Source organism: Convolutriloba macropyga, chromosome 3 (genome assembly GCF_964194025.1).
Source record: "Convolutriloba macropyga chromosome 3, txConMacr16.3, whole genome shotgun sequence".
In the NCBI taxonomy this organism is placed as follows: Eukaryota; Metazoa; Xenacoelomorpha; order Acoela; family Convolutidae; genus Convolutriloba; species Convolutriloba macropyga.
Genome location: NC_134470.1, coordinates 57098966 through 57109416, shown reverse-complemented (window position 1 = coordinate 57109416; position 10451 = coordinate 57098966). Strand labels below are relative to the sequence as shown.

General features: G+C 37.7%; 1 protein-coding gene across 1 annotated transcript; it reads left to right on the top strand.

The window, feature by feature from the left end:
* The first annotated feature begins 7930 nt into the window (after positions 1-7930).
* LOC142337160 (conserved oligomeric Golgi complex subunit 8-like) lies at positions 7931-9693 on the top strand. Its single transcript, XM_075386268.1, has one exon. The coding sequence runs from the start codon at positions 7937-7939 to the stop codon at positions 9506-9508; it is 1572 nt and encodes a 523-aa protein (XP_075242383.1). The 5' UTR covers positions 7931-7936; the 3' UTR covers positions 9509-9693.
* The last annotated feature ends 758 nt before the right edge of the window (positions 9694-10451 follow it).

The window sequence follows — 10451 nt, the reverse complement described above, 5'->3', positions numbered from 1 at the left end:
CGCTTGGGGGTTTTTTGACACCGTTGACAACTGCCAGATTGGTGTTCGTTCTCAATTTTACCTCCTTATTTGCTCTTACTATTTATTCCCCGTTTAGTTTCAAATTCAAACTCATCCGCCTTTCTTTATTTAATTACTGTCGCACTGTGATAATTGGATTGACTCTCGTTTCGATTCCTGGCTGGTGCAATTTTTTGCAGCTTTTAGAAAATGGTATTCCGCCTTGTTCATCAACGCTATCCCATTGCGTAGCATTGTAACCTCGTGGATCAGAGAATCATCACAATCGGGCTTTTTATCAGCGGTCGTAATTCTGTCCAGCACAGATGGGCCTGCAGCAACGATAGGAATACAACCAGCACATGACCAGTAGATCATTCTTCTGATATTTGAGGTACTTGAAACTCCCAACCAACCAAAGTGAAAAAATAATTTCTTAATTTTGACAAAAAATGCACTCACTTCTACATTGCAAGACTCTTCACAAATATTGCAGAGAGGTTTGGGCTGTGGCGGCTGTGGTGGGGGCATGTTTGTAACTTTGGATAAAAATCGGGGCTAAAGGAAGTGGCCAATAGGGGACTAAACTAATTAGTCAAACAAATGTGAACACTCACACCAAATGTTTGACTAAGAAAAAATATTTAGTATGGCCAATTTGTAGAAAAACAATCAAGCAGATGCGGAGAATAAATTCGATTGTAGTTAGTTAACGTGTAAATTCTTGCGCCGGAATATGAAATCCCCGGTAATTGGGGCTAACGAAATAATGTCCGGCCTCTGATACCACAATCAAGAGCTGAAACAAAATTAAATAGCCTCCCGGGTGCACTTTGGGACTATTTAACAAGTTTCCCACAACAATTAGGCTAATTCGTGGCTGCATCTTTTCTCTCTGTTGCACTAGTTGACTCCCTTATTTGATTTCTTTGTTGTTTTACTTCGTTTGGGCTTTTGATCTGTCCATTTCGATATCTTGTAATTGTCAGTAATCTTGCTTGCTATATTACGCTTAGGTATTTTAAGTTTTAGTTTCCTGAAAAACTTTCAGAGTCCAACTAGTGTTCCGTTAACCGACTTTACGTTAAACGGCTCGTCTCTTCCATCCGTTCTTCATTTTTTCCTTTTATTCCTTATTTATATCTTTCGTTTTTTTCTTTATTCCTTCATTCTTTCTGCATCGGAAAAGTCAGCTGGCGTAGGCAATCGGCATCCTTAGCTTTAGCGACAATCCAAAAATTTGCTCATGAGAAATGTCAAAAGTCGTTACAGGCATCACTAGCTTAGAAGATAACACCAATAACTGTTAAGCGAGGGGCAGGTTTCGAGTCTAATTAAAGGCGGAATAAGACGCATACCTTCCTGGACCATAAATTAGAAGTAGGTTTTCTTTACGTTCCTGTTATTTCGCTTCTTTTCTTATTTTGTTTTTTTCCCATTCCTTCTCTTTCGTCATATTTTGGCTCCTAATCTTCACATTTTTTGCGCTCATTAGGCTTGCCAAAGCAGGTGGGTCATTAAAGCCATTGACCAGAACTTTGCGGATACAGAAATACGAATAGACAAACGCAACACGCACCGGTAGCGTAGGCAAGGGACGCGGATTCGAGCCCGAGTTGGTGCGGAAAATGACTTTAGTTTTTGGGTAGAAAAAATTGAATCTTCATCATCCACTACTGTGTTTCCTTCTTGCTCCCTTCTTTTTTTATCTGTGTTATTTTCTATATTTTCAATATAATTCGAGTTATAACCATATTTAAGCGCCTAATCATTGCATGTTTTAAGCTTCTTTATTTATGCAGCCTAGCGTAGTACAGGCGTTTTGAAACGCGCTTTGCCACAATGAATAGGTTTTTCTTCAAAAGTTTCAGCAACTCAAAAGTGCAACTCAAAAGTGCCCTTTAACTAAAATTTAAAGGGCAACTCAAAAGTGCCCTTTAACTAAAATTTACTTCTACATAGGGTAATAGACGCAAAAATATGCATTGGTTGCGCAGACGTTAAAACCTATGCCTGGTAAACGAGGGGCATATGCTTTCGAGCAGGAGTTGGAACAAAACAGAAATCCGAATTTCTTTTTAACCATACATTGCGTTAAAAGATTTTTTCTTGTGATGCGTTTGCGAGCCTGCTAGTTTATGAATTAGGTTTATCTAATAATTGTCCTTAACAGGATGTTTTGGCCACAAGAGAGCAAATCGATAACAAATCAGGGTAGCAATAGGTCCAATGTGCTTACAAGATCGAGTTTTTGCAGTCTCAAGAGTTCTTAGGATGTATTATTTATTTTAGGCACTTTCAAGTGTTTTGGTCTTTCTCTTTATTGCCCCGCAATGAACCTATGCCCCCCATTATGGTATATTTACCATAATTGGGGGCGGGCTATAGTTCGTCTGACAACTAGTGGGGGGCTGTAATGGGAAAGACCGGTGTTTTTGACATCACTAACAAATTTTGTATTTTAAAAAGCACGTCGAAAATAGTTTAGCACGTTGAATGTTTTAACACGCTAATACATTGCATATACATGGTTGCGTAAAAGTTATAGGACTATTTAGCTTAGGGGCTGAACCCAAATAGAGCCAGGTCATCTTGCCTCGAAGAGTTTTTGATATTTGCAAGAAAGCGTTCTCCCTAATAGTTTACAGAGATAAAGATAAGCGCAAATTAGTGATTACAGAACCTAGAAAACTGCAGCAGGGTGCCAAACTTAAACTTTTAATAGAAAGCCGTTGCAACAACTACCATTGTATATCAACCAGGGATTTGGAAATAATTGAATCAGGTTAAAACAAATTTTTGCATAGAAACAAGTGTTGTATGAAATGAGATACCACATCACCAAATCCCTGTAAAGTGATGCAATTGTGATTGGCGACTCAGATCTCAGTTAACTAGACTTCACAGACGTGAATATCTTCTCGCTCTCTGGTGCAGATATCAAAGATGTTTTCAATTTCATCCCAAATCCAGGTAGATAAAAGCCATTGTTTTTGGTATTGGTGGCAAAGACCTTTTTGACGGAGACCTTCTCTCCTGCACCCCCGTCGACACAGCTACTGTTGATCTCAGCTACCTAGCAGACATACTCACCGACGTTGCGAGCATATTTTTGTAATTGGTGTAAATCCTCGCATCCTCCCAGAGCTAGAATTTGAACGCCTCAAACAAACTCAAAAAGATCATGAGTTTACAGGAGACCCCGCAGTAAGCAGAGCTCCAGAAAGGTGATCTGTTCAGTCTCTGTAAGTTTTATGGGCTATCTACATTAATTTCACCAACATCTACATCAACATCAATTTGCCAATAAAATTAAACGAATGTGCAGTAAATACACGACAAAACGAGCTCATGTCAATTGATAAAACTCGTACCAAAAAAGCGGATGAGAATTTTTGGATTAGATCCAGCAAGCTACTGAAAATCATTATTGAAAGCGCTAACATTGAAATAAAGCAGATTGACAAACAATATCTCACAAAAGTTTACTGGAATTACTTCGAAAATTGTTACTCTGAAGTCAACTCCTGTTCTGCAATTGTAGCAGCTGTAACACAATTCAGAAAGTGGTCAACTCTACCCCTCCCCTCAATGATGGGTGCAAAACCTTGTGCACACTACACAGAAGCCTGAACTCTCTCTCTCTATCTATCTATCTATCTATCTATCTATCTATCTATCTAAAAGATTGTTCTCGAAGGAGCATTTAGAGGAGCGAGAATGTGCCATTTAACGATTTCGGTTGCTGCGATTTTATACTTGATGATGAGCACAAAAGTTCTCTACAAAAATTACTGTGTTTTTGGCCCTTTTTGAGGTTCCTTTTCGTCAAGACCCACGACTTTATCTGTCCATGTGTTTAGAGCCCCAGTTTCTAGAGTGATTACCGTCTGCTTTAAGTTATAGGTTATGGACAACCGGTCAAATAAATCGAAACTCCAAAGATGAAAACAATTGTTACTAAACTTAACCTTAACTCATAAGGTTTTAAATTCAATAGATCTAAAAAAATAGGTTTGCAAACAATGTGATACTGACTTGCTGCTTATATAACCATTAGCAAAATAGTCCATACAGATGGTCCCCCGAATCCAAGCTTTCTTTAGCAATTACGCAGAACCAATATGCAGAAACAGAAAACTGGTTCCATAATTATAACAGGGGCAAACATCATCTCAAGGAAATTTGGAAACAAAAAAAACTAATCAACTAGATGTTTTCTTTATCAACAATCCCTTTACAAAGATCAACTGATCAAAAACAAATAAATTTCCAGTTCAATCCGCTGAGATCATAAAGCGTTCAAAGAAGCTCCTCAATTAGCTCATGAAAACATACTTGGATGTAGAAGTGAAAATTTTATTTTCACTAAGGTAGGTTGGAGCATACTAAAACGCATATTCCCGCAAGCACATTCTTTTCTGCCGATATTGCTACTGTGATTGCAAAAAATTGCACAAATTGCATCGAAACTTAAATATAGAAAGCATGTGGCCTGGTCAACTTAAAAACCTTTCACTCAACAATTTGCCCGCCCTATCATAATCATTGTTGGTAGTTTTCAAGGATGTGCTATCACAAGAATTTTTTCCATTGTATTGGAGAATAAGTCATTGAATTTATCCCCATTTTTAAAGATTAAGACAGAGCGATTTTAAAAACAGTACAGATCTACCAGACTACTCTGCAACGCACCAAAGTTATCAAAAAAAAGTTTTTGATGAACCATGGTAGAGTGAAAACGACGCTACATAACACACAGCAGGGTTATAGATGACACAAGCCAGTGGTGATGCAGATGTTAATTTTTTTCAAATAATCATTACAACCAATTCTCTGGTAAATTCATAAATCATACAGGTAGCAAGCGAAGTACATCATTGATCTTTTTTGAATCACTTTTTGTTCATCTTTGTTAACAGTTTCCCATGCAAGTGAACAAATGTGAACCTTAGGTTATGTGGCGACATAAAGCTTGTTGCAACGAACAGAGAACACATGCATCACAACAATTCAAATTAAGAATTGGCGCCTGAAAATAAAAGTGAAGCTGACCAAATATAAGTTTTCTGTTTGTAATCAAAATCGAGAGCAACTAAACATTTTTGAACAAAAAACGTAAGCTCAAGGAGATCCAAGCGTTAGAAATCTAAGCAAGGGCCTTCAGACTGAGGGCGCTCTATTTCTTGAACAAAAACATCTGTGTCTTCAATAGTAAATGCTAGAACTGGCGTACGCAGGATATAATTTAAAATTGTTACATCTGCAGTTCAAGTCTGGTTTGCCAATAAAACAGAAACAAAAGAGTTTAAGAGAGTTAACAAGCTTCTATTATCTTGTAATCTAAATTATTGGGAAATTAGCTACAAGATGAGGTTGGATGTACTCTCACTTTATAGAGAGCAATATCATCTACTTCTTTTGATTGCTGTTCTCTCAGGAAAATTTAATATCAGCATACCAACCAGTTATAACCAGAGGTTGTGATCAACCTAATACCAGACAAAGTGAGCTAATAAGTATAAAGCATATGAAGTTTTATGGAGACGTTCAAACAACTTTTAATTATTTTATGAAGAAGCTTCAATACGACTGAAGAAAGCTTAAACAAGAACTATTTACTGAATTATACTGGATAATTCTTTTAGAAAATATTAGGACGCAAACTTGTGGTTTTACTATTTTTGCAACTGGAATTCACTACAGAAGGTCAAAGCCAATCAATGAGGTGATAGAGAGATCAGTGCCATGACACTAGAGCCTCCTCTACTACTACTACATTGGAATATCAATAATTGATTACAATAATTGATTGATGACTCTTATTTAACAGCAATAATTGAATGGAACAAAGCTATTAATTTTCCAACATTTGAAGAAAATTGAAACAACATTCTCCTTCGTCAGAAACCTTCATTTGGAAAAAACTTCCCGGTTACGATTGTGTCACAGATGGTGCGTTATTTGAAATAATTTGGTGTCGAGAAGCTTTTCGGCGTTAGAAACATAACGAAAAAAAGTTGATTGCTTCAGATAAAATGTTTTGCCTCAGAAGAAAATTACATGTCATGCTTTGAGAAAATTGATCGATGTTTAATAATTCCTCTTGAACGAACTATTCTATACGTGTTGGTCTTTTTGATGCAAATTTTTCGCTTGACCTTTTTTGCGCCTTTCTTCTAAAACTTTCTTAAGTGACTTTTTCACGCTTTCAATCTTCATTTTTGAGTGATCTCTTTTGTTCTCATTTCGAAGTAAAGCTTGTTGCTAAAATAAAAACGCTTGCAGCATAGCAACAAACATGGACGTTGAGTATTGCTTTTGGTGAGGGATCGGGAGGTCCAAGGTTCGAATCCAGGCGAAGTCAACTGTACTGTTTTCCAGCCGCCTGTCGTTCGAGAGGAATTCTTCTGACATTAGTCGGTTTAATTTGTGCTTGTTAATTTGTTTAATTGTTCTTGAACGAAGTTCGTAGCAATTATTGTAAACGTGTTAGTCTTTTTTAAGAAAATTTTTTGTTTGACCTAAAGGTCAAAAGGTAACATTCTATCTAGACCACACACTTGAAGAATACACGAGGCAGGCAGAACGCGACGACCACAACTACGTGCACACAATGCGTCTACCCTCCCACGTCGAGTATTCTGATGATGTCGGCATCATTGTCACAGGAGCCTGTGAACACCAACAAATTATCACGGACATCAATAAAGTCTTCGAAAAATACAACCTCAAAAACAATGAAAGGAAACCAGAAATCACAAAATTGTCCGAATAGAAGATCTCACAAGCTAGGTTCTGTGTTGGATGAGGAAGCAGGTCTAGCCCGAAGAAACTCCCTATCTCAGATTGCGCTTCCCACACATCAAAAGGTCTGAAAAAATTCGTATGTAAACGTCAAAAACGAAATCTCCATCTACAACAAGTATGTACGTTCGATACTAACATACAATTGCTCTGCATGGATATCTAACAAAGGTTTTGATCAAAAAGTGGATATTATTCATAGAAAACACCTGCGACAAGTGCAACTATCTAAAAATCATTTCTAACCAAGATCTATATCAAAGAAGTAACCAACGAAAACTTTCAGATTTGTGGCTAATAACGAAAAGCGCACCTTGGACACGTGCTGCGAAGAGAAGCTCTGTTCAAAGGCGTCTGGAGAAACCTATCGACCCTTCCAAAAAGAGGCGGTAAAGGACAGAAGCCCGCAAATCTCAAAACTATTCGAGCGGATTTTGGAACAGACGACCTACAGCTTCTTGAAGAGAGAGCGTTCTCAAGAATACTATAAATTTAGTGAACTCTGGCCAATTGATTGATTGACTTGTTTGACCATTTTGCGCGTTTCATCTAGAATATTCTTTGACTTCTCAAGTGACTTTTTCACGCTTTCGTTCTTCATTTTCGAGTGATCTCTTGCTCTCACTCGGAAGTAACGCGTGTTGCTCAATTGAAATTGATTGCAGCCTAGCAAATAGAGGGGCCTGATAGCCGAGTGTGCAGTGCTTCTGGTCAGGTAGATGGAGGTTAATGGTTCGAATCCGGGCGTGGTAAACTGTTTTTGCACCCTGAAAGAAAAATTTGTCTAGGCTACAGCCCCTGAATTAAATTGCCTTGCCTGTCGTTCAAGAACAATTCTTCCGACATTAGTCGGTTTATAGTTTTTTAAGTATATTTAAGCATATGGTTATAATTTTAATTTGTTGCAAAAAATTGTAGCCATAACTTTTTGGTAAATCAAGCCAAATATAAAAACTACTAAAAATAGTCGATAGAGAGTCGGATTGAATTGATCAATAATTGCAATAACTGATTTTTACGTTTTGCCAATTAAATTAATTGATTTTTCCCATTTTGTCAAGCCAAATAATTGCAATTAATTTTTCCAAATCCTCGATATCAACTCATTTAGTTTTTTTAGTTAAATGAAATGGACCTCGATAAGCAATCACTCTGTCAATTGCTATTCGCAGACTCTGCAGATTTCATCGATAATTCCGTATTGGAGAGTGATGAGTGTCAAGATTATCTAGATTACATGTGCAGCTCTGGTATTGAAAATTTACTCAGGCAGAAAGACTGTTTTGAGGAAGAAAAGCAGATTATTCTAAAAGATACCAAAAAATTGGCCAGTGAGAACTATAAAACGTTCATCAAATCTTCTGAGTGCGTGTCTGATATCAACGAAAAGTTCACAGAGATTGATGGCAAGTTGCAGAGCTTAGCTGAGCAATTACCTGCTTTCAATCAGAAATTCTTGACATTCAATGACGAAGTCGGCCACATTTTGAACCAGAAACGTCAAAATAATCAGACATTGCTGAAACATAATCAGTTGCTCGAGACCCTGGAAGTCACTCAGTTAATGGATACATGTGTGCGTAATCATTATTATGATGAAGGATTAGAGCTCTGTTCTTTTGTAAGAAGGCTAGAAAAACGGTTGGACCATGTACCGTTGATTAAGTCAATTGCTGGTGATGTTGATAAGCTGAAACAGGTCATGCTGCAGCAATTGTTCCACCAGCTGAAAGGCAGCATTCAATTACCAGTGTGTTTGAAGTTAATCGGCTACCTTAGACGTATGGAACTGTACAGAGAAGACCAGTTAAGAATGAAATTCTTGCAAGCTCGGGGATCTTGGCTGCGAAACATCATCAAATCAGTTCCAAAAACAGACCCATATACTCATATTACGAAAGTGATCGAACTGAACCGCGTGCATCTATTTGATGTTGTTACTCAATATCGCGCGTTGTTTGCCAACGAAGAGCAGGTCTTTGTTGTTCACGTCTCATCGGCCAATTTGAGAAATATATTCAACAGCTGGATTCTAAATCGCGTGAACGAGTTCCTTGACATGCTTCGAGATGATCTGAAAGCAGGCGCTAGTGCTCGAATTGAGTCGGTTCTGAATCAAGCTATGTATTTTGGACTTTCATTCAGCAGGATTGGCGCCGACTTTCGCATGTTGATGTTGCCTGTTTTCAACGAAGTAATCGTTGAGAACTTCGAGAGCAAGCTAGAGCAAGTTTTGGTTTCTTTCAAAAGTATCCTATCGTGCTACACGTTCACCGGAACTTCGATTTCAGCGAATACAATTGTGCAACTGATTGCGCAACCGGGCACGGTCAACCCGCCGTCAGATTTAGTGCTTTACCCGCCTTTAAGTTGGACAGTTAATGAAGTGATATCGATTCTCAACGAACTCAGAAGTTGCTGTCCTTGTTCATGCGAGAATGAGATTGTGAACGCTATGGACCTGTTTGTGGAGAAATATGCAATGATTTTGTCAGAGTATTACACAAATGAAAAATCGACCATGACAAGTAAAGAAATCGAGACATTTACGAATACGTGCAAAGCGTTCAAAGAGTCGCTCGCACCATTTTTGTTGAAAGCACCGAGAAAAATTTTCAGACCGAATGAAAACATTTTGGACGAAAAACTGAATTTGGAGGCAAAACTATTGCCTCTGACCGCAGTAATTGAACCAATTTAAATATAAAAAGAGGTAAAAAAATATTTGTAACATATCCGATTATAGTTGATATATGGTTATGGATTAAGGTGTGAGCTATAGCAATCGTAAAATGTACATATTGGCCAGGTTTTTGTCGAAAATTGAGAATAGTTAATGTAAAATTTCTTGTAACTTTTCTAGAAAGTGGAATTTTTTCTTCTTGACTAGTTCTTAAGCTCAATGTATAACAATTCTGCTGTAACAGACACTTTTCAGTGTGAACTCTAATGTAGACCTTAAATGTAGACAGATTGAAAATCGGTGTTATCGCGCCGAAACTGTTATACTTATTTTCATGCATGTTATTTTGCCGTTGTATTGTTTTTGATGTTCTTGCATCATTACTTTGATCATTGTTTGATTAATAGGCGTCAACAGACTGTTGACATTTTTTGAGCAGAAGCATGGTTCATTACCTATAATGTTCCTGATTCGATAAAAATTGAAAAGATTTTTATATTTCTCTTTGTGGCCTGGTTCAATCCCAACGAAGGCCAGGGAAGTTCATCGCAGAATTTTTTGCAATCTCTTAAATGTTCATGATTCGATAAATGGTGAAAGAACTTTCAAGTGAGCTTGTCATATATGTCCCATTTCGGAGTTTTTATTGCTGTAATAAAGTCTGATTCGATTTGGTCAACTGATGTTCCAAGCTCCATGGGGCTTCAAGGTATTTTAAAATGAGCTGCGAACCATGGTAAAAAGTACAGGTTCAGCTATATAAAGCCTCATGGATTTCCGGCTCTAACTAGTCGTCCCTAACTAGATTTAATTTCAGTTCTTCAGAAGTTTGTTCTTTAGATCGCCTCAGAAACTTTGGTACGCTTTAGGACTACATTAGTACGCAAATTGGGAATGCATTACTAATTGCGCTAACACCCTTTGTATTGCACCAAAGACCACGAGGGGTATCAACATTTCC

Excerpts from the sequence above, each read along its gene's own strand:
- LOC142337160 (XM_075386268.1), top strand. The coding sequence starts at position 7,937 with ATGGACCTCGATAAGCAATCACTCTGTCAATTGCTATTCGCAGACTCT.